Source organism: Thalia democratica, chromosome 1 (genome assembly GCF_965202585.1).
Source record: "Thalia democratica chromosome 1, ktThaDemo2.hap1.1, whole genome shotgun sequence".
Lineage (NCBI taxonomy): Eukaryota > Metazoa > Chordata > Thaliacea > Salpida > Salpidae > Thalia > Thalia democratica.
In genome coordinates, this window is record NC_139165.1 from 51093972 (window position 1) to 51119587 (window position 25616).

Sequence of the window (25616 nt, forward strand, 5' to 3'; positions counted from 1 at the left end):
GATAAAGTAATATATATTGTTTTTATTGAAAGAATTTGTGTCATCATTTCATTTTATCTATTTCACAAGAAGTTTTCAAAATACTTGTGAAATGTTTGTGTGAAAAGGTTTGTTTAGGTATAATTTTCTCACGACATCTATTTGCACAGATAACTATTCTTTAAACACTAAATTTCAATCTTTAACTTTTTAGTTTTAAACACTAAAATAAAGCTTGAATTAACCCATAACATTAATATCCTTTCTATATAGTTCACTATATGAATTTATACCTTAACATCAGAACTTATAAACTCTAACCTTAGTGTTACTAAACTTTGATATAAAAAAAGTTTCATTACTCTAATACTTAATCCTATTCCGTTATTACTTACTCTGAACCTTTTATCTTCGACCCAGTATGTAGAACTAATAAAGATTAATCTACCCACTACAATGCTTTTTATCTTTTGCAATAGTTTAATATTTGTATATATAGTAGCTGTTACATTGATTAATTCTTTATTTAAGTGATGTTTTTAATACATAGTGTTTATTAAATTAGGTGCTTATGAATATGGTTTAGAGTTAAAGACAAGAAGCATAGACTTATTAAAAGCTCTTACTTTTATTTGTAATGACACAGTTCGAAACAACACAAACTAATTACAATATAGTTAATTCTAGTATGAATAATACAATTCAAAATTAAGTTTATATTGTTTTAATTTAAACTGTATTTAAGTTTAAAAATTTGAACGTCTGAGCAAGTTTATGTTGCTCTGCATCCGTAACTACATCGACACGAGTCACAACTGCTTTTAATCATCAACTAAGTTTCAAACGTGTAAAAAGGTTTTAATACAAGCATTTTACCTTTTAAGAAATTAGCTCGAGCAAAGCCTCCTTTTTTTTATTTTGTTCTTCAACACTGTAAAAGACCAGAAGTTGTTGAAAAACAATCATCTAGCTTAATTAAATAAAGGATACAGTGTAAAATAATTGGCATTAAAAATTATGTAAAACCAATGGTCAGTTTTTTTTCAAACTATAATTGTTAAAAGTAGGATGTTTTCTACAGAAAACTAAGTTTTTATACATTTTTAACTTTATTAAATACACAATAATCATTGTTAAATGAGTCTTAGAGTCATTTTAAAGGTAGAAATATTTTTTCATTACGAAATAATGCTAAAAAAGCTGTCCATAACATTTTTAATTCCTATACTTTGACTAAAGTAGTTCTATTTATTATGTTATATTTGTTGTTAAAGCAATATAAAAATTGATAATATTTTAATTGTATATACAACATGTCATAGTAAATTTTTTAGAAGTTAAACTGTAAGATGTATTTGAAAACTTTTGGCAGCATAAAATTTTGAGTACTTTTGTTAATTTGTTTTATTACACTTGATTATTGGTCATAAATTTTTAAGTTAAATATACAAAGAAATATAGTTGTTGCATTATTTGAAAACAAGTGATACGAATTCAACAAAACTTAAACTGTAGGTCTAAAATTTACTGTTTGTATTTTTTGGAAGAATTTTATTTTCTAAACCTTTAGGGTTTAAGGATCCTATAATATATAAAGTTTTAGTTAAAGTATGTTTAGGAATTAATGTATGAACTAAAGTAAGTTATTTTTCTGTAATTTATCAAAGTTTATTTGTTTTTATCATACACTTAACAAAGATCGTCCTTTTATAAGTGATGAGTAGGAGGGCTTAATATACAAAGTCTTTCGCGACTTTTTTTTCAAACTTATGGTAAAAAAGATGAAAAGAAAAAAATGATTAATTATAGAGTAATAAAGTAATCATTATGCGACGAAAACATCTACCTTACTCGCAACTAATCTAAATCTTGTTTTTAAAATCAAAATTGTTATAGTTTATTTTCTTGAATAAAGTTTAATGCCTCAATTTGGAAACATCAAATAACACCAATCAAATGTAGACAATTTTTATCGACAAACGTTGTATTAGGGACGTAGCTAAAAAGGTTTCTGCAAATCTGCAGAAACGTATACCTATGTGCGACAAATTTACTACTCTTTGGTAGACAAACTAAATTCAAATACATTTTCTAACAATTATACTTGTGGTGTACTTTTTACTTTAAAGATGACAATCAAAGTTCTCAACTTAAATATAAGGAGAATGATCAATTTAAAATTTTATTAACAATACAATGTTTCACTCGCTTGAAACTAGTCAAACGAGATCATCAGTTGAATAAAACCTTATTGAAATAGAAGTTATTTAATTATTTAAAACACATTTCTAATTGAATAAGATTTTATTCAACTGATGATCTCGTTTGACTAGTTTCAAGCGAGTGAAACATTGTGTTGTTAATAAAATTTATAATTGAACTTTACAGTTTTAGTTTAGGTACTCTTTTATACTAATTTCAATAAGATTCTAAGTTATTGTTATTTTTGTTTACCAATGGTAAACTCATTATACAACTGAAGCTTATAATTATGTTATATTTATAATCGTTAGTAAAACCTTAGATAATTTACAGAAATCTTATATTTACCAAGTGTCGTTTTTAAAACAAGAGGATTTTATTTTTTTACTTTTTCTAGCTCAATTTAAAGGTTGTTTTTAGAATTTAGTCCGATAATTTACGACTAAAAATAACGAATTTTTTTTTAGAATTTGGTAATTTTTTGTTTAGTCAGTTATATTTAGTTTGTTATAATTGTCTCTGTATGCTTGCTTACTATTTTTGTCCCTTAGGTTAAATTATTGAATTAGACCTAGCTTGTTAAACACTATATATAAAAAAAAAGCTTATTTTAGCGAATGACCAACACAGAATCAATTACTTTTTCCACAAATATTTTTTTTGCGATTTGCTTTTGGTCTTAGGTTAGGAGTGGGTTACTCTCTAGAGTCTAGTCACTGGGCTAGATTTGGTTTGCTACTAAATAGAACAGCCGAATTCAATAGAGACATAGATTTTAACGGACCACTTTACTTTGTAAACATAAATCATAAATTGAGTTCTTTGTTTGTCTATCCACCAATTTATAACAATATAATCTAATCATGAAATAAGCACAACAGTTTGACCACAACTAAGTTTGTATCACACATTTAAGTCTAAAGTAGTTTTTTTTTTTAATTTCGAATTAATAGTTTACTTCAAATTTCTACAGCTATAAAAAATACCGGTCGGATAACTTTGCTTAAAGATTCTACACCAGCCCGCAGACCTTATGTTGCCCACAACTATCTCAGTTGATAACTCACTATAAGTACAATTTCTTTAAAACTTCAAACATTATTAGCTAGTTTATTTAAATGCATAACAGATATATAAAACACTCTCCCAAGTTTTTCTGTGATAGTTTATACGTATTACATTACTTTTCGTCAGAACTTAAGAGTAGAAAAAATTTAAAATTATAAATAGTTTTTAAACGAAAACACGAAAAGTTAAAACTAACAAAGTAATAAGCGCAATAAATAATCAGTGTAAAGAAATAATGATATGTAATAGAAGTAAGTAATAGAAATATGACATATCAAGATTTAGAACAATCCATCATTGCAATAGTGTATTTGATCTCGTGAAGTTGGAGGCTATCTCCATATTTTTAGAGAAACCAGATTTGTGCAAACAAAAGGAATTCGATTACAGAGTGTCTTTATTTAGTTAAATTATCCTTTTTTTCCGTTTGTAGTATTTGAGTTTAATTATTTGTTACTTTACACTGGTTATTTATTGCGCTTATTACTTTGTTAGTTTTAACTATTTGTGTTTTCGTTTTAAAACTATTCATAATTTTCAATTTGTTCTACTGTGAAGTTCTGACGAAAAGTAGTATAATACGTATAAACTATCAAAGAAAAACTTTGGAGAGTGTTTTATATATCTGTTATACAATTTTTTAGTTATACACTTTCTTTTAATTCTGAATATGTGGAATATTGTGCGTATTTTTTATTTGCTTTTTGGAAATTTGATTACTTTAAGTTATAAAAATATAATTAACTCCCCGTAAGTTTTAAATTTCAAATACCTTGACAAAAAATTTCTTTGCTTTTTTCATAATTATAAAAGCATTCAAACTCATTTAAACAACATCTTATTTGTTAGATAAAGTTCATAGAGCTACAGACTACTTATTTACTTTAACTATTTTGAGCTTCATAACATAACTAATAATGTTGAAAACATATGAATAAAAGAACAAAATATACAATCAATACAATCAATAGCAACAAAGTATAGAATTCAACTTAGATTAAGTGAACATAAAAAAAAAGTGTTCTTAAAGGGTAAAAAAAAATATCAGAGTAGTTTTTTCATACGTAATAACTTTTTATAACATATAATAAAACATATAATTGTAAAAGTTTTATCCATGTAGTTTGAGAATAAAGAGTTTATTCTATTTTTTATCTATTTTTTGCTATTAATTTTTTGAAACTGTAAATAGTAGTTAAACATAGCTATCTATTTCTATACCAAAAAATTCTACCATAATGGCATAAACCATTTGAACAGACAAAAACATGAAAAACATTTAAACTTAAGATTTATAAGAAAAAATATAGATATAAAAACCTGCTAGGAATCTATCAGTTTTTCATTTTAATTTAAAGATTAAGCTGTTTAACTTTTCTGATAATAACTATATAATTTACTTGGCATATTTACTTACAAAAAAAAGTGTCAAACATTAAGTAAAACTTATACTAATGGTATAAATAAAAAATATAATACAAAATAAAAGTAACTGCTACAGTCTAACTAAACCTTAACTTTAAATCCCAAATACAGTCTTTAAGTATAAGCTAACTATTGTATTAAAAAATAACATTATGCAACTTATCTAAAAAATTTTTTCTTAGTTTTTCGTTGAGTAAAAACTTTCTCAGCTTAACTTAAAACCCTTGATTTTTACTTAAGTCATTAGATTTTTCAGTCCACAGTAACTTAATGACCTAGACATTTTGTTTATGTTTGTTTTTAAATACTAGTTGAAAATATTTCTTTTTAGAAGATCTTGTTTAATAGTTACGTACTTCACCGAAGTATTTGGAAGGGTAGGACTTTTTATGGGTAGTTTTAAATATTGGGTACTTTTAATTGCAGCAATTTTGCAAAAAAAGTATCCAATATTTTGATGATGTCATTAGCTGTACTTTGGGTACTTTTGAAGCTTAAACTTTCTAAACAAAACAAAATTGCTGTCTAGGCCTATGATAAATTAACTTGGTTTATTTTTTCTAAATATGAAAATATTTATAACTGAAATAAAACAATAAAATATTACTATTGATTTCCCTATAATAATAAAAATTATAGAATTATAGTTTTCAACCTTGATATTTTCTGTGTAAATTACAAATTAAATTCAAACACAAATTAAGCTATCGACTTTTTAAATTTTTCTTTTATAGTTTAATGATGACTTTAAGTTATAATATTTTATCAAAATTTCATTATTTTACATGTAGAAGAAGTTTAAAAATTACAGATAGATTTTTAGGTGATTTTTTCAATTAATTTAATTTCCCTAATTCAAGGTTTTTCCAGTTTTTGTTTAAACTGTCAAGTTTCTGGATTCCAGGTGTGTTGGCAACCCTGCTAAAATTTAAAGGAAGTATTCCTTTCAATATTTATCAATAAAATGAAAAAATAAAAAAGATGACAATTAAAACTTACTGTACTCTCCTATTTTAATGTTACATATCAAAAATTTGTTTTGGTGTAAAAAATCTGTATAAAGCTACTTGTAGTTTAGATAAAAATTTATAAAGTGACATTAACTTGTAATAAAAATGATCTACACCCTTCCTGTACCCAAGGTAGCTCCTAAAGTTTTTTAGAAATTTTTTCAACTTTTCTAAATTTAATATATTTTTTTATTGCAAGTCTTATTTACTTTTCTAGAAAAGACAAGTGATCAGAATTTCAAGTCATTCTAGGATTTTATACAACATTCCAAGATTCCCATAAGCATCTAGGTTTGATGGCTCCCTGTTAACTTTATTTCAAACTAAAAAAGGTAGCTTTTATTTAAGTACATAATGTATACCTAGTTTGAATTTTTCTATGACTTAAATTTATTAATAAAATATAAAAGAACAATTTTAAAAATCAATAGCTTAATTTGTGTTTGAATTTAAAATTGAAATTTACACAAAACATATCAAGGTTGAAAATTATATTGGTATAATTTTGCTAACATAGGGAAATGTTTAGTATTATTCTATTGTTTTATTTCAGTTATAAATATTTTCATATTTAGAAAAAATAAACAAAGTGAATTTATCATAGGCCTAAACAGCAATTTTGTTTTGTTTAGAAATTTTAAGCTTCAAAAGTACCCAAAGTACAGCTAATGACATCATCGAAATATTGGGTACTTTTTTTTGCAAAGTTGCTGCAATTAAAAGTACCCAATATTTAAAACTACCCATAAAAATTCCTACCGATTTGGAATAAGACTTAGAATTACGTAGTAAAAAATCGTTTCTTTATATATACGTAAGAATCACCTAGCTCAAATTTCAAACATTTTTCTTCACCAAATATTATTTATGTTGTTTTTAGGTATCTTAAATTTTTTATTTTTTATAATGAATACATCTAAGTGATTTATTTACAAGTACATCGACTTCATTGAACCTTCAAACTCCTTCGTTTCAGTTAGATATTATTTCGATAAAGGCTGTATTGTTCCTTTTATACAATAAATATTCTATTTTTTTAGTAATTTTTTTCTATCCAACCTATCAAAAGCTTTACTAAGATATATTAGTATACATTTTGCTTCGCCTTTGTTAGATGTAGACTAAACTACTAATCTTTTTTAGAAATAAATTTTAATTACCTTTTTTTTATTCTTAAATGCTAAAGTATTTTATGTATATATTGTAATTTTAACAGAAATTTCAGCTGTTTCTACTACTTTTTACTAGCTTTAAATTTAATTATAAAAATAGAAGTACGTAACTAATTTAAACAGTTTTTTTTAACTTTGTTTTAGTACAAAAAAAAAATTAATAAACAATATGTTTTCTAATACAATATTATACAAAAATAAGCTTGTATATACACAACTAGTTAATATATATTTCACAAACTAATCAACTAAGCACACTTTACAAAAGTTAAAAGACCACTAGTTATTTTAGTGATATTTCAATACTTTTTTATAAATTTTTATTTTAGTTAAAAACTATAATCTAACAACTTTAATTTCAAATTAAGTGTATTAAAATTAGGACATATATAAGTGATAGTACCAACACAAGAGCAGTATGTTTTAAATTTTTATATTGAAATATTTAAAAAACCTGAATGTTTAAAAAATAATAAATAAAAGCATCTTTTACATTATCATCTAAAAGTATCAGAGTAAAATAGTGTAATTAAAGTACTTTTAGAAAGTATAAATTTGTTTAATTTTAGTTACTTAATTTAAAAGTATATCAACTGAAAGTTTATCTAGCTAAAAAGTTGGTCTTGTCTTGTTAGTATAACATAGAAAATTTAAAAAAATAAATTGAGTTTTAAAAGTTGGTCAAACTTATAAAAGAAAGGTTTCAGTTTCAGTTCTTTTATGATTAGTATTTGGCAGTTAAGGAGCCCTTTAAATTTTCATAAGTTCCAAAAAATTTTAATAAAAAATAAGCGACTCTAGGCCAAGCTAGATAACAGTTTACTTAGAATAATATTAGATTAATTACAATTTTAAGCAACTGTTTCCATACAAAGTTGTCTTGAATTTTTTCTGCCTCTTTTGTACAAGTAATTAAACAAGTTGACATGTTCAAAAGGATTTTTTGACTTAATACTTTTAGCCTGAACTTCGTCTGTTTGTTCTGGGAAAGGGCTGTTTATGATATCGTTACTTGAAGTAAATTTGCTTTTACTCAAACAAAGTTTTGTTGATTTGTTTAAAAATGTATTTATACAGCTTCTTAAATCCTCTAAACCTTCAGCAGCTGATAGTTCTTGAAAATTAACAATTATATCTGAATTTTCTTCCGCTAGGCTTTGAGCTTCTGCCTTTGAAACTTTTTCTATATCCTGAAATGTAAGTTCATAAAATACTTATACTAAAGCTTAAAACTTAGCTAAATATAAACTTAAACACGCTATGGAATTTTCTCATTTTGTTATATACAAAACTGACTAGTTACTTTGAATTTAAAGTTATTCTTAGATTATAACTTGTCTCGGCAATTTATTTAAGTTTGGAGATTAAAATAAAAAGGGTTTTAAATACTGTACTAGGACATCAAAAGGTAAGCACCTTAAACCTAGACAAAAGTGCGTACTTTACGTGAAATACGTACATTTTCAGACAAGTCAAAGCCTTTTACAAAGAATATTAGCTAGTATTTACACATTTTTAATAAAAGTACGATAGACTCTAGATTATTTTAGGAACTTAATTCAAAAGAAAGAGATTAATTAAAGCTCTTATATTTTTTAGTTTTCTTGATTGTGTGTAACTTAAGCATCTTAACAATAAAAAGTTCATAACTTGAAGCAATAAAAACTATCTGTACTAAAAACAAGCGTCAATTGACTTTTCCATGGTTTTACAAAAATAAATGTGTTATAATTGTGTTACTAAAATGGAGATAGTCTTTTTGTTCATTTTAAAAAATCTAGAAATAAATTGCAAAAGTTTTTGTTCTCATATAATTTGAGATCTAGTGAAGACCTCTTAAAGTGCTCACATTATAAATTCCGCTGTATTACAAAAAAAAATGATGCCACATGTTTGATAGTTCTTCGAGTTTTTGTAACACAAATAAAATTTAACCAAATTTGAAAAGTTTTTTACATTTTTAGAACTTGAAGTGTACGGTTTTGAAACTAGTTGCATTCGTTTTATTTTCTTTATTTGTTAAAAATTTAATTTTTAAACTATTTTTAAGTTTTAATTTTGTTTGTCAAAGAAACTTAATTTATCAAAAAATTCATTTAGTTCTGACGTATAAAACTTGTCTGAAAACGAAATTGAACAAATCTATATTTTAGCACAATACTTTTAGGTTAAAGAAAGTATCTATTAAATATCTTAACTATGAATAAAAGTACTTAAGATAACAAAATCACATTTTATGCTTAAAAATCATTTTCCACAAGCTTAACTTCCAATCACGTTTTATCAATCGCAAGTAAATTAAGTTCCAATTACGTTAATAAAAAGTTACATAACCATTTAGACTTAAAAAAGTTTTTTTTTAGATTAGTACTCTTTATACTTTTGTGTTTAATTAACAGTGTCTAAACTTTAAACGAAATATATATATTTTTAGGGCAAAAGCGACATTAAACTTCAACTGACTAATTTAATTAACTTACATTTATATTACATTTTAAACTTTTACCATACATCAAACTTTAAAAAAGTAAATAAAAATTAAACACTTTTTTAAAATAAATACAATAATTGAATTGAACAGAACAGTATTTTTTCAATAACAAGTAAGTTTTGACCTTTACAAAGTACTAGATTTTATCAACTCAGATAAACTTACATTTAGCATGATGTCTGATTTGTTTCCAATAAGCATGACCGGCTGGTACTTGTGACTTTTCTTCTTCTTATAAAACTGTCGCAGTAGCGATGTTGATTTACTACTGTTGGCTTTACCTTCCTTTCGTATTTGCTCAATTATTTGGTGTGCAAAGTCGAATGTTTTTTTATTACAAACATCGTAAACAACTATAATACCATCTGCCCATTGAATATTGTTTTCAACCAGATTAAAAGGGGAAAGTTTCTGTTTAAAAAGTTATATAGTTAATTTAACAACCTATGTAAATATATAATAGATTAATAAAATGGTGTGTAGCTCGATGACAAAAAGGTCTTTCTACACAGCACGTCCTTTGAAAAAAAACTGAGTTGTGTTCAACAAACTTCTTATTTGTTATAACTTGAAAAAAAATCAATTTAAGGTTATGAACGTATTTGCTCCTTAATTACAAAATCTTCGTTTTACGCTTTTATTTCGTAAACTTCAAAACTAGATAAATCTACACGACAATAGTTAGTATTTCAGTTACTTAAACTGACTTAGGAATGGAAAATTTTTTATTTAATAGGCCAAATTTACTATAAATAACCTTTAATTAGCCAAAATTGTTAAAAAAGTGTTGGCGAGCCGATTAATTAACAAATATTTTGTACTGTAAACATATAGTGAAAATTCTTCAAAAGTAAAATTAAAACGAAATAGTCATTAAAAAACAGTAATTTACACTGCTGTGTACTAAAAATAAAATAAGAAACATTTAGAACCTTTTTTATTAATACCACAACTTATGTAATTTTTATAAAATGTCTTAAAGATGAAAAATACATCCCTGGACAGATACTTATGTTTTCGGGCCCAAAGCTAACTGAAACAATAAAAATATTGGTAGATCAAAACTTTAAGTATATTAAAAATCTAATTTAAAATAATAAAACTGTTGAAAAAAAGTGTTTTTGTTTTATTTGTATTATTTATAAAAAGTTTTAGCAAGTTTATAAAACTAAATTAAGCAATATTTTTAAAAGTTGAAGTTAGTTTAATTCTAACTCGCGAACGGTTATTATGCATCAACACCTTGTTTGACATTTGAAACTGAATGTTTGCAATCGAACACTTGAACAGGCAGTCTGTGTAACATGTGTCTAAATCAATCTATCTTCAAAAAATCTTTGTTACAGATTTTACTTTTCTAAACATGTCTGATGTATGTACTTTAAATGTACTACAATATAATAAATCAAATACTTATGTTATAACTTTTCGTGTGAAAAATGCTTGAACTTATTTAATATTGCATACTTTTCTGAAGCTTGAATGTGTAAGTTAAGTCAGTTAATAGTTTTTCAAATTTGATTTCTAGAAATAAATCAAAAATTTTAATACGAATATTTTTCAGCTTTTTATGTAAAACTGTAGTTCTTCTTTATATAATTTAACTTAGATGAAAAACAGTTGTAATTACATATAATAATTTATCTATTAAAAAGTTCATAATAAAAGTCATGATCAATATAAATTGTTTTTTAACTGGTTAGTCACTTAACTAGATATTTCAGCAACTTACATTTTCTAAAACAAGCATATATTTGCTTAAAACTTTACAAAAAGTATAACAGCAACAAATAAAAATACTTTTGATATCAAACAAAGTCGATTTTTGATAATAAAATATTTTTCTATGTTTTTCATCTCTTAAATGAATAAAAGTTAAAACATTTTCTAACTTAATTTAGGTTTTTGAGTTTTTTTTGGAATAAAACGAGTTGTCTTAAAACTTTTTTGTGAAAAAAATAACTAAAGTTTTATTATAATAACACAGGTTTGTATTATATCCTAAACTTTTATTTATTTAGAAATTAAAACTCTGTCTACTCAGACAACAGTTTTTTTGTTTATCTCTATCTTGCTTTTTTTATTTGACAGTTGTGTTTGATAAAAAAAAAGTAATTTCAAAATAGCGTGAAACATTTTTTGAACGAGGAACATTTAAAATGATTCATCGTCTAGATTATACACTTACTTCGTAGCTAATTTTATTAAGATTTCAGCTACAGTAAATACACAAATGATGATTTGGAGAATTTTAAATTTTTAATAAAGTTTAGTTTTTATTTAGAGCAAATAAAAATGTCATTACTGCACGTTGTTTGCGCACGACTATTTATAAAACTTTCTTTAAATAGAAAACTACTTTCGTCTTATCATTTATATAATTTTTATAAAAATTTATTAAGTAAAGTCATCTAATGATATTTTGTGGCATTTTATTTGCTATTATGCTATTTTAGTTAATACATTAGTACAATTAAGATAAATATAGTTGCAAAAAGCAGTACTAATAGTTTCATATAAAAAAAGTTGTTATGCATTAAGGTTTTATTTTAATGTAAACTATTAAACAATTAATAGCACTTTGTAACAGTTTTAAAGGTAAATGAAACACAATTTAAGATATTTTTTTTACTTTTTGCTTTATAGTACTTCAAAGTATTAGTTAACCTCCGAAGAGCTGGTATCTAAAATTCTGAATGATACTCCAGGCGGAAACCTCGGGTCGCCAACTTCCAGCTTGTAAAACTGGTTTTCGCCTGACATGTAATCTCTTATGTACCGATTTGTAAGGTATCTTACCGTCAGTGCTGAAAGTTCATTATTTTTAAAAGAATTATATTTCCATAATTGTATAAAAATATTTTTTTCAAGGTTTCTAATTTACATACTTTTATCACGAAATTAAGATTTATAAATTATCAATTATATATTTTCTCGGAATTAAAGTACTGTGTTTTATTTTTTTATCGCACTGTTTAAATTATGAAAATTATATTAAATATCTGTTCACAAACAGTTTTAGTTTTTTTGTAAAACTATGTGACTGATTATGCAGTTTAAGATTGAATGCATGTTACATTACGACAAACACCAAACTTGAGGTCGATTTTACAACGTCATACTATAAAAAAATAAATTACTCAAATACGCACGCATCTAATCAGAAGAGACATTTTAAATATTTTCGAAATAGTAAAACTGATTTATAAGTTATAAAAACGAAAACTTTTTTTTTTTTATCAAAATTTCAAATTACAACTGTTTGGTCTGTAAAATGCGTTATAAATAACGAGTAGGATTACTATATTTTTGAACTTAATATTTTTAGACAATATATAAGTTGATAACAAAAAAAGTTTTAATTATCACTTTCAAACTAGTTTAAAAATAACACTTTAATTAATCAAAAAATTATAAACATAGCGAGTTGTATGAACCGAATTGTTGCATAAACAACCATTTTTATTTATAAAAAGAAGTTAAATTAACTTAGTAAGTTTTGATTTAATAAAAGGTAACTCAATCGTTAAAAATTTATTTCTATATAACCTAAAAAGTGGGTTCATAAAAACATAAGTTGTATATTTAAAATTCGTTTTTTCCAAACATAATTCTTTTCCTCATTTTAAAGTATTATTTATTTTTAACTTTTAAATAAACTCAAAGGGAAATTGGTTGTTATGTTTACTACGCTAAACAATCTTAAAAATAAAGTAAGGTTTCAAGTTATTTGAAAATTACACATATTGTTAGTACTTAATATATTGGTATTTTTATTTTATTTTTTTTTATTGAATTTATATTTGAAATGTTTGTATTATTTTATACTAAGAGTTGTCATGTATTCTTGTTTAGAAGTATATTTTATAGTATCTGCTTTTCAAATAAAATAAAAAACAAAACAGCCTTTAGCTACTTATCTATGCTATTTTTACAACAAAATGTTTACTGTTTGTATGATTATGAAAAACATTTTTTTTATATTGGCATATACCAAAAGAAAGGATGTTTAACAGTACTTTTTCTTGAAACATTTTTTTAAGCAATTATTATAACCTAAAGTATTTAGAGTGTTAAAAATAGTCATACAAAGTAATTATGCCCATAAAAAAACTTAAAAAGAAAATCAGCCAAACAAAAAAAAATTAATTTAAATTTATCGTGTATGTAGTCAACAGTATGGCATGTTAACGTTTATCTATACAAAGCGTACTATTTGTACTTATACAACATAATAACGTTTATTTTAACCTTTATTTAATTATGTTATAGTTTTAAAAATTATATTTATTTAAGAACTAGATTTTAACACGATATAAATAACTTCAAAAACAAACTTTTGTATAGAAAAAAGTATTTTAGATAACTTTTGAAATTTTTATTAATATGTTAGCTTTAAAAAATTGCATTTGGAAGTCTTTAGAAATTGTGTAGGTTTAATGAAAATTATCTAAATATTTTTACCATATTTGTATGCTGTTTAAAAATGTAAAGCTGTAAAGCACGTTTTATTTTTTTGACATATAGTTTAAAATAATGTTTTTATCTTTTTTATAGCAACTAACATCTGTTCAAATCTAAAAAAAAAATCTTATTTATAACAATAAACTCTTAAAATACTTTTTTCGTAACTAATTATATAAAATGGTAGGTACTAACAATAAGAATTTTGAATAAATGTGCAAATACATTTTATTAAATTTTTTTTTTTTTTCAGAGTTAGTTTACTTTATTAGATAAAAAATTCATGCATAACATATATACATAGTATTAAAAAAATTGTATGAAATTTTAATACCACAAAACTCTTTACAACTTCTTTTTAGAGTCAATATAACTGTAAACAATAGTTTATGTAAACATTTTATCTTATAGCTTCATTAAGTCCAAGTATTTTATCAAAAATCACTAAAACAAAAAAAAGTTTCTTTAAATATAACAGCTAGTAAATTGCAGTAAACTAAAAGCTTTACTAATTCTTGTTTACTGCAGTTTCAAGATTAGCTACAAGAGGCAATAAAACGTAACTACTTTAGCTTTAAAAATGTTAAATGTAAACGGTTTAAGTTTGTATGCTTATTTTTAGTACAAAACTTACCAGATTTTCCTACTCCACGGTCGCCTAGTACAAGTAAATTGAAAAATTTGGTTCTTTTGTTGTTAATCATAAGTCCTCTTGATAGTGTTTCAGAGTGACGTCTAGCAAAACTGTCAAAATATTTGTGAATTAAGTAAATTTACAACCAAAACTTATTCGCTTGTTTATTTTTAAAACATTTAAGTTGTTATTACAGCGTTAAACGTTTCTAATAATTTTGTTAGTTCTTATGTAATCTTTTAGTTTTATGACTCTTTGTATTGCAACAAACTATGATCGTTATCAAATATTATTTTAGTAATTTTTTTGTTAATATTTAAATTTGAATACTTAATTTATTATTATAGTTGGTCGTATAAGTTTAAAATTTTATTTTAGAAAACAAATTTGTAGATTTTTTAATACTTGAGCTTATAAATTTACTACAAGCTTTGATAAAAAGATAAAAAAAGCTTTATGGTAATGTTACTCAGGAAAAAAGATTGCTCTTTTTTTTCCATAAATAAGAAAACTTTTATATTAAGTATTTTTTAAAAAACTTTTTTTTATCTAGAAAGCTTTTCATAATGTTTTTTAGTCTGTGCTTTTTTGTTTAAGATTTAACAAAAGATTAAATATTTTACAAATGTTATGACCATTAAAGGGACAAAAACTGTTTGGAGAAATCATTTATATTTTAAAAACTTGTGTTTTTTGTTGTTTTTTACATAAATACTTCTACTCACGGAACTTTAACAAAATAACACAAATATATCTTTTCGCTTATAGATAATTAAAATATTATAGAACACTTAGTTATTAAAGTTTTAAAGTAATTGTATATTAAGTCTATGTTCCTATAAAAAGTTATAAGGCACAAGTAGCATCTTTGTAGACTTTTTAAATAAGTACAGTTATATATATTTTTTTATTTCAATTTTGTTTTTTATTCTTTTCACAAATTTTAACTAGTTGAACACTTACATTTTCAACTATATACTGATTTACAACTTGAAAATTACATAAGCATTTCTTAGAACTTAAGTTTTTTTGTTGTTTTAATTTTAACATAAAAAATTATCTTAAAAGAATCAGATATTTTAAAATAAGTAATCGATACTTGTATAAAAAACAATTAAAATCATAGTTATTTTTTTTTTGGACTCTTATCTAAATCCAAAAATAACAACTCTTTTGTTTGGTAAGTACATTTTAGAACTTTAGAAAGTGCAAAAAAAAAAAAAAAAGTTTACTTGTAGTCGAAACATAATATAGAAAAATTTGCTTTATCACTAAAAAATTAGCGATATAAAACATTGTTTACTTTAAATATTTTGCTGTTGATATTGGTTAACGTTTTATGTAAAAAATATACATTTTGATAAAAACTGTGTTTTAAAACTTGATAAACAAAATTTATACTTTTTTAACAGTCAAACTACTCAAACAGTAATTTAATCTATCAAAGAAATCAGTTCAAACATTAAACTTAAAAACAACCTTTAAATGTATTACAAACTTATGCATTGTACTTCTTTTTTGATTAGAAATAGCTTTATAAACTCATAATGTTGCAACCATGAGAGTTATTGTCTTATATTAAGGTATTGTACTGAACCGTTTGTGATACAGGATATATTTAAGATAACAAATAGTTTTTTACTTCTATAATTAAGAGCACTATAAAACTTGCACAAAAAATATGTTACTTTAATAAAATGACTTGATCTATTCAAACAAGCGCACGTTTGTTTTGATTATAAATTATTTATTTTGATTATAAAGTTTATTAAATTATTTAAATAATAAAGTTACAGTAAATAGTAGATAATTAACTATTTTTGAGGAATAAAATTTGTATTTAGAACTCATAGCTAAAACTTTAGGTTTGTTAAGTACTAAAGTTTTAAATTTACCAAGTTTTTAAATGACTCAGTCGAGAAATAGCATTCTATTGTGTAAAATACTTAACACCTATATTGACTCATGTTTAAAAGTTAAAAAAAAACCTTTAGTTTAAACAAACACCCATAATTTAGACAAACCGATCGTTTTTCGAAGATAGTTTGACGTTGAATTGGGAGTTTATTAGGCTGTCACAGCTTCTTCTAATTGATGGCGAAGTTGTGATCATCGGAGACAAAATTTTTGCTTGCTGAAACCTTGATTTATTCATTATTTCTAACATCTGTTTCGGTCAACTTAACTTAATGAATTACAGCTTTAAACGAGCTTTCGTCTAATTTATAAACAAATCGAGAGAAATTTTTTTGAAGAAAAAACACTTCTCCATGATCAATTACAATTTTATCAGACAAATCTGTTATAGGCCGTTAAATTTCATTACTTTTACATGACATTTAAATTTCTGAAAATTTAACAGACATTCCTTTTGTTTCAAGAAAAGTCCGAAATATACTTTTAGCAGCACATTTAAACAAGATAACCAAACCATTTAAAATAACAGATAACTTTGTTACAAAAAAAAACAAGTTTTAAGTTTTTATTTTAACAAACTTTTATAACTTACTTCGTACGAAAACCACTTAAGTCATAACTAAATTTAAAATTAAACTTAAAATGATAAATATAGAGTCATCGAAGTTAAATTGAAATAACAACTTTGACAAATTGGTAAAATCTTGTATTCAAAAAAAGTTTGATCAAAATCATAAACTTATTATTGCTTTAAATATTAAACTTAAGCTTTATTGATAATATACTGCAAAAATAAAATTAATCTTTAAGAATTTTATATATACAGTTTATTTTATTATAAAGAAATTGTATACTTGTTTTATTTTCTTGACGATTTGAATTATCAACAATAAGCATGTTCTATTGCCCCTGGCAGTTTAGGTTATTCAAATAAAAGCTTATGAATTAAATTTTAAAACAAAGTAACAATTTTTTCATTATTAAAAGTTTGTAAAAATACAAAAGTTATGACGTTAGTAGTTAAACATTATCTTTAGTAAAGTTCTAGAAGTTACAAAATTTAACTTTACAGTATAAGTAACAATGTATATTCTATAAAGATCAGATGTCTTAGTATTTACTAAAGTTATTTAATTTCATAAAGTTTTCTTTAAACTACTTAAAAGTACTGTTATAAATAATTTATAAATACACTCTGTATAAAATTTATTTTATTCTATACCTCATTAGATTTTTGTTTAAAAAAAACATCATAGTTTAAATGTAAAGTTTAAAAAGACAACATCTTCAAGCATACGATATAAGTTTTTTTTAGTATTTATTTATTTGTATTTAATCAAGTATGTTTTCAAGTCTTTTATTGACTTAGATACAAGAATTATAAAAATTAAAATAAACTTTAAATCTATTACAACTCAAATATTTTAAGAATAGTAGTTCAGTTTTATCAAGCTTAGTCGTGTTTGAAAATAAAAGTTAATTGACTGACCACGTCATGAATCAATTTATAAACAAGACTCAATGTGCGTAATGTTATCACATTCTTCTATTTTTTCGTAATTTTTGCAGTCTCTGTCGATGACAGTCATACTTAATGTTCATAAAAAAATAATAAAGTTTGGCAGCAAAGTAATACAGTTTCGTAATAATGAACTATTCTTCTTTTGCTACGGATATCACTGGACAAGTTAAAACAATCATTAAATTTCTATCTGTATTTCAAAACTTTATGAACAAATGAAAGAAAAACTTTAAAAACAGTATAGTACACAACTATTAGTTTTTGTATTTAAATACTACTTGTTATGTAACTTATTCCACATTCAGACTGCAAACTTTATAACACGATTTTCAAAAATTCGTAAACTTTTTGTCGTAAAAGGAGTAAACGAACTTATTTTTTTTTACTTCGTAGAAAACTAGTTTATAATTTGATCAGGTCTTTAAAGCTAAATAACAACTTACAATTTTAACATCACGTTTTTCTTGTAAAAAAAACTTTTTTTAGTTACAAGGAATACTACCTTCTTTACATTAATGTTTAATTATCAAGATTAATAGTTTTGTGTAAACTTTATTCTATTAATTTGGTGTTATTTCTACACCTTAAAAACTGAATAGTTGACTTATAATTAGACAATTCTAAATAAAGATAAAAATAGCTCAAAATTGAAGTCTTTTAATAAGTAAATACATTTGTGTACTAAATAAAAAAAGTGCTTAGATATTTTAATGTTTTGTTATTTATGTGCTTTGATTCTTTTATATATAGATTTCGTTTACTACCTAATAATTACATAAATGTTTTCACTTGTTTATTGTACTGTAGCATTATAAAACCTATTAATCAAAATATCAATTTAAAATAATTTCTATTTACGTTTGAAATGTTAAGAGTAGTATTTTTATAAACAATTTTCAGCTAAATTAGTATTGCCAATAACAGCTGAACATACAAAAAAGAAATATTAGTTTACTAACAGTATATAAAGTTTAGACATATTTTTTTTTCAGTTATCAGTGAAAAACAATAAACGTTAGCTACAGCAAGTGTTCTTGCATTTTTCAAATACTATGAACCAGGGTGGCCAAAGTTTAAGTATTCTCACATAGATAAAAACCAAAACAAGTGCAAAAGCTAAAAATGATCGAGTAGTTGTTTGACATTACTCTCACTCATTCTAGCAACTATGCTGTGCACATTTAGACAAAGAAAAAATCGTAACATATCATTAAGCACTTAGTCTCGTTTACAGATGTCTTATTTTAATCATTTTATTTATCGTTGACACAAATTCTAGTAGATGATCGTCAGTTTAAGACATAAAGGCCAATCTGAGTGAATAAAATTAGTCTAAGAGCAAACACATTAAGCTAGATTGATTTAGCCTTAGTTTACAAGAGAACTGACAAAATACTAATAATCAAGCTTAAATACCTGAAAATAACAAAAGTAATTAATAAAAGCAGAATTTTTAATAAAAATATTAAAGCCATAAAATTTAGCCTAAACTTTAAGAAATTTTCCTGAATTTTGAAAATAAATCACACAAGTCTGAGTCAACCAGAGTTTTTCATAAGTTTAAGACTAGCTAGAGTTGTTTTGAGTAGCCTGAGTGGGTGGCAACCCAGTATAAAAGGGTTAATAAGTATATCTGAACTCTTTACTTTAAATAAATAAAGTTCTTAGGGGTCTGTGACATATTTGAATATATTCTGCTTTTCTACGGTTGTCACTCTTGCTTTAATAAAATGTTTGTATCTATAAATAAATATTTTAATTTAACATCAAAACAAATAATCAAAATTAATTTCTTTTAACCTTGATATACACTATAACTATTCAAAAACCAAAAGCCTAAAATCCGTGCACTCGTTATATCTAAACAAAAAGTTTAACCGTACAAAAATGACAACTCGTACAAAAGTGAGGAGCTGATGAAAATTTTTACGAGCTAAAACTAAAAACATATACATAAGTAACACCTATGCAAAAGTAACGCCGTGCATTTCTAACGTGAATCAATTTAGAGTGAAAAACACTTATACTTTTTTGTTTTATTTTTTAGCAGATAAACAAGTTGTACGTAACTACTATCACATATACTTGTACAAAACAAGGCTTTCATAATTTCTAAACAATTTTATTAACAAAACTATAGTTTTAATGGGGACGGGTAAAATATGCACGAAGGCACGTTTGCACGAAGAAACTTTTGCATTAAAATAATTTTGCACGAATGGTCATTTTTGCATGAGATTTAAAAAAAGGAGACGGTTAAAACTAAAAAATTGAAAAAAAATGGGTAAGATAATTTACCAACCAAAGAAATAAGGGTTAGGTGTAACAGTGATAGTAAAAAAAAAGAAAAAAAAAACTAAGCATGAAATACAAAATTTTAAATAAATAAGGAAAAAAATACCGACCGAGAGTTAGGTTTAGGAATAACAGTGATAATTAAAAAACAATAATAAATAAAAGTAAGAAAAATAAATAAAATCAACCAATGCAAAAGTTTCTTCGTGCAAAAGTGACCCTTGGGTCAAAGTTGACGTCCCGCGAAAGTGTCTTCGTACAAATATTTCTTTCATGCACACTTGACACTTACCCAGTTTTAATTAGTTTTTATTTTGTACTCAACGTTTTTTACATTTTATTTTACTTAAAAACCTATTTATTTGCTTTTCTTTTAAGTATATCATGTTTATTGAACGCCAAAAAACACTCAAAAAGTTTGGTCCAAGGACCTGGTGCACGAAAAAAAACCTTTTGGTTATCGAGTAAACGTTTAGATTTTTCTATAGATTTAATTAAAATATTTTTTAATTAATTTGTTGCTGGAAAATTAAAATTTAGTTAACTTTTTTTTTCTGTGACGATCAATTTAAGACAACCTTTTATGACAAAAAACTATTTTATACTTTTTGCTAAGTAATAAGTTAATTTGTGTTTGCAGTTATCATTTATTATCGAGATAAGTTTTAGACTGCAAAAAACTGAATGCTATTCTAATAAATTCTTTTTTCCTGTACCATTTAATCTTTTCTGAACTTTTGTTCTCTCTTAAAACAAAAGTTAGTGAATTCAAGCACAACATAGGAGTTTATCTAGTTTTTTGAATTAAAGTTATCAATTAACTTTTATCAACTCTTTAAAAGAACATTTTTAAACTTTCTGAGTCAGATTTTTATTTTTTCCACTTTTTTTTAGTTTTTTTTTTAATTAGCGAGCAGATATTTTAAACTAAATATTTCTTCAAAAACTTCTAATTATAGTTTTTGCTTTTAATTTCTTCCAAGTAAGCTTTTTTTAACAGATTAATATTCAACATTGCATTGTCTTTTTTTTTATAATTCCATACCAAGCTTATAATTTTATTTCTTAAAAATTGTTAGTTTGTTTTTCTGATTTTTTTTTACTTTAACAATTCTGAAAACCATAATCTGTCGTATAAAATTTTTAATTTGGGATCTATTTTTACAAAAAGAACTAAGTTGTTAGTAGTGATGTACCGGACTCACTATCCGGGTCCGGATCCGGCCGGATATTGCCATTTTTGTCTGATATCCGAATCCGGCCGGATCTTGATATGAAAAAAAAATCCAGATCCGGGTCCGACCGGATTCTAATTTGAAACAAAAGTCCGGATCCGGGTCCGGCCGGATCCTAATTTGAAAAAAAAAGTCCGGATCCGGGTCCGGCCGGATCCTAACAGAGATCCGGCCGATTCGCATCTAGTTAGTAAAAAAGAGCATACAGAAAAGTATTTTTTCGAAAATAACCCTTGTGTAAATTAAAAAGAGTCATTTTCGTCAGAAAATACGTTCGAAAATTAAACACCTACCGTGATTGGCTCATTTTGTACACGTGACTAATTTACATTTGTTTACGTTTAAACTATGAAACAAACATTTCAGAAATGCAACTCGTTACCTATGTTGTAAAATTAAAATCTTTACGACAAAATTTTCAACCTTATGGCTAGCTGTTCTACTGATTATTAGATTAAAGTAATTTTAGACTCAGGCTAGTTTAAACTCATTCTAGCTAGTTTTTTATTTGACTTAAACAGTGGCAACCCTGCTAGTTTGAAAATTTTTGGGAATTTTTAAAAATCTAAGGCTGCCTCAGGCTAGTTTAGTTTTGTATAAAAACTCAAACTAGTTTTAAGATTTTTTGAAAAACTCAGGCTAGTTTTCTTTTAGATTTTGAATGAGTTGGAGATGATCCAGTTTTCAATATTTTGTGATTTTCTACTTAGTTTTGTTCAAGAGCTTGATTTTGATTGATTTTAGATTGGTAAGGCTATAGGGAGGTCCACCTTGATTTTTACAAGTTGATCTTATTTGATAGATTTTAATCTTAGCTACCAGATACTTTTTACAGCTTAACAAAATTCAAAGTAGTTTTCGAGATACAAGGGGTCAAAGCCGGCCAGCTCAATGGCTTCCTTATAGAAGGTGCAAACTAAAAAGGCAAAAAAAACAATTTCATTAAAAATCGATCTCCTCCTACAGTTTTTAAGCAATCTTATTCAAGTTTTTACAGTTTAATCTTTCTAAATTTTAAATCATTTGAGTGTGTGAAATTTTTTTATTTTGAGAAAAAGTCCCCTTTTTAAAAAAAAAAAGATGTTTTTTTTTGAATTTTTGACCTTATATTTGTATATTTTAAATATTTGAAATTCCAACACTCAAAAGCTTTTAAACTGCGTAAAGAATATTTTTTTGAAAATTTGAGGTACCTCGCTTAAAAAACCTAGGAGGAAATAGATTTTTAGTGAAATAGATATTTCCGCGCTTTTAGCTTGCGCCTTCAATTAGGTCCCTATGGAACTCTCCGGCTTTGATTGCTTATATCTCAAAAACTGCTTTGAATTTTGTTAAGCTATAAAAAGCATCTGGTAGCTAAGATAGTATTCTATTAAATAAGATCAACTTGTAAAAAAAGTGTTTATCCCCCCTATAACCTTAATTGTAAACACTACTTAAAATGTTCAGCCTTGTGGCTAGCTGTTCTACTGATTATTAGGTCAAAGTAATTTTTTTTTTTTGGTTTTCCAAAACCTCATTCTGACTCAGGAAAGTTTATAATCACTCAGGTTAGTTTTTTTGAATCAAAGAGTGGCAACCCTGATATTAGCTAAATTTAGGTGATATTCTGGTAGCCAAAAATCATCGAAAGTTAATAAGTTTAGCAAAATAGATATTTCAGTGCTTTTTGTCGTTAATTTAAAGTTTTTTTTTACTGCTCTTTCTATTTCAAGTTTTTCTTTCGTTCTTTAAATTTTAATAAAATTTAAATGTAAATATTGTTCAAAAAATTAGCAAACATACCAGCTACTTTTTTTAACTGTTAATGTTAACTAGACCTTAATAACATATCATAAACTTTCTTATTATTTAATTATTTTAGCAGCACATTAATATTTTTTAATCTAAATTTTTTTTAGACTTTAATTTTCCAAAATTCAAAAGTATGTAGTTAGATATAACACATAAAAGATAAACTTCACATAATTATACTTAGTTAGTAGTTCGTTATATAAAATTGCATTATCGTACATAGTAGTTTTCATTCTACTTACATTACAAATAACTTAGAGTATTAAGAATCCGGTTCCGGATCCAGCCGGATTTTAATTTGAAAAAATATCCGGGTCCGGTTCTGGCCGGATCTTAATTTGAAAAAAAAATTCCGGATCCGCTTCCGGCCGGATTCTAATTTGAAAAAAAAATCCGAATCCGGGTCTAGCCGGATCCTAATTTGGAAAAAAAGTACGGATCCGGGTCCGGCCAGACCCAAAATTGTGGGTCCGTTACATCACTAGTTGTTAGCAAATAAAGAAATAGTGTAACAAATAAGATAAAATTTTATAAAAATTCGATAAGTTGTGTACTTAAAAAAAAAATAATAAAAAAATCGTTTTCAAAGAGTTCGAAAGTAATTCTCATTAAAGAATTATATTATCAAACACTTCAACAGTTGCATTGTATATAAACCTGTTTGACTAAGTTATTTGGATATCCAATATATTTTTAAAAAATAGAGCGACAGTTGTTTGGTAAAGTATAAGATGTATATTACGATAAAATATAGTATTATGTTAGATCATTATATTAGTATATTACGATAAGTTTTAAGATATATTATTACATTAGATTATATTATGCTAGCATGTAGTACAACATTTTCTCAAACTAAAAGACATAATTTTTGTAAAAGTTGTGTTAACATTTTAAATTGTTTTAAAGTGATAAAATTGTGTACAAATTGCAAATATCTTATTAGAAAATGAAGCAATAGTGATTAAAAATATATCTTAAATGCCGATTTGGTTCTGATGAAGGACCATGGTTTACACTTTATATTTCTAAATAACAGACTATAGTTCTAACTAGTACTTTTTTATTCGTAACTTGTTGACAGTTATTTTGTAGTTTACTCTTAATTTTTGGGCCAATGTTTACTAGTTTTTTTAATTTTGAAACCACTGCTCAATAAATGTAATATATGAAAAAAGTGGTTTATTTGCAGTTAAGTTTAGGGTTCGTACACTAATTTTTGCAGTTTTGGACTGACATTTTTTTTTACCTCTGTTGGTCGGTGCCCAGTTCAGCTGATAACCAGATAAAAAAAACGTAACCTACTATATAAGTTGTAACTGCGTGTCCTACTAAAAAAAGAATTTTTTAAGTATGTTTTGTATTTTTTAAATTTTCAAACCACTTATTTAGATAGGCCCTTGGAAAATACCAAAAAAAAAATAGTTGATTGAATTTTATTGTTATGCAACTGCTACAGACATATTTAACTTTTTATTTTCAGTGTTGTAGTTCACTTGTTTTTTTAACTGTATTAACACTGATACACTCACTTTATGATACTCCTTTCTCATTATAAATATACTTACCTCTTTGCAAATAGTTATTGAAGTCATTAATTAAAATGTACAATACGAGTAAAGTTAATAATATATACTAAAAGCAAAAGTTTCTCAAACATCTTTAAGAAGTTCAGAATTTTTCAAACATTTATACTTGACATACTGCCTACAGGGTTGCCAAATGTTTTTAGCAAATATTCTCCAGGTTTTTCAAATTTCTTCGAGGTTGTAAAAATTACACGTTTTAGGTTGTATTTTTAGTTTAAAGCTAAGTTCAAGATAAAAAACTGTCTTAAAAAATATAAATCCATTAAAAAGAGATCTTACAGCTTCTTTAAATGTGTTTTTTAATAAAAAGTTTTTGATGATGAAAAAAAAAATATGTATACGATAGATTTTTGTGTCAAATCGAAATTTAACTACTTTGCATGTGAAAATTGTTAAAAATTCCAGTTTTTTTTTAGCCTAAATTGTCAAATTCCAGGTTTTTTGGCAACTTTATGCCTACTAAAAACAAATGGGTGTTAAAAAAGAAATTTACAAAATGTTTTAGTTTATTCATAAAAAAGAAGATATTTTGAATTTGTAAACATTTAAATTGACAAGAAACTGACATTTTTATTTAGAAATAAACGCAGCAACTTAATGATCTACTTTTTAGTGTTGCCTCTATAATTTTTTCGAATAACTATTTTTAATATTACCAAAACTATATATTGAAATAAAAAAACATTTGGTAGATCTGTCTTACATAAAGTTTTTTATTTTAAAAACTGTTATAATAGTATATAAGGGACACTATAATTTGTCCAATGGTTGATTCATTGAAGTTAAATTTATGCAAGTAGTTTTTAGTAGAATTTTTAA

The 25616-nt window shown here is 24.9% G+C and overlaps 1 protein-coding gene across 1 annotated transcript; it reads right to left on the reverse strand.

The window, feature by feature from the left end:
• Positions 1-7385: 7385 nt before the first annotated feature.
• Positions 7386-16600, reverse strand: LOC145837277 (uncharacterized). Its single transcript, XM_082945081.1, has 5 exons — positions 16470-16600; positions 14446-14555; positions 12015-12154; positions 9513-9758; positions 7386-8046 (listed from the first exon to the last, which is right to left on the reverse strand). Exons 1-5 carry the CDS (start codon positions 16598-16600, stop codon positions 7708-7710), a joined length of 966 nt encoding a protein of 321 aa, XP_082801207.1. The 3' UTR covers positions 7386-7707.
• Positions 16601-25616: the final 9016 nt, after the last annotated feature.

Bases quoted from the DNA above. Each gene is read 5' to 3' on its own strand.
- LOC145837277 (XM_082945081.1), bottom strand. From the start codon at position 16,600: ATGAATAAATCAAGGTTTCAGCAAGCAAAAATTTTGTCTCCGATGATC. The intron at 12,155-14,445 runs GTAAGTTTTGTA...ATGAACTTTCAG, and splicing joins CCGTGGAGTAGGAAAATCTG to CACTGACGGTAAGATACCTT. The intron at 9,759-12,014 runs GTTAACTAATAC...CTTTTTAAACAG, and splicing joins TAGATACCAGCTCTTCGGAG to AAACTTTCCCCTTTTAATCT.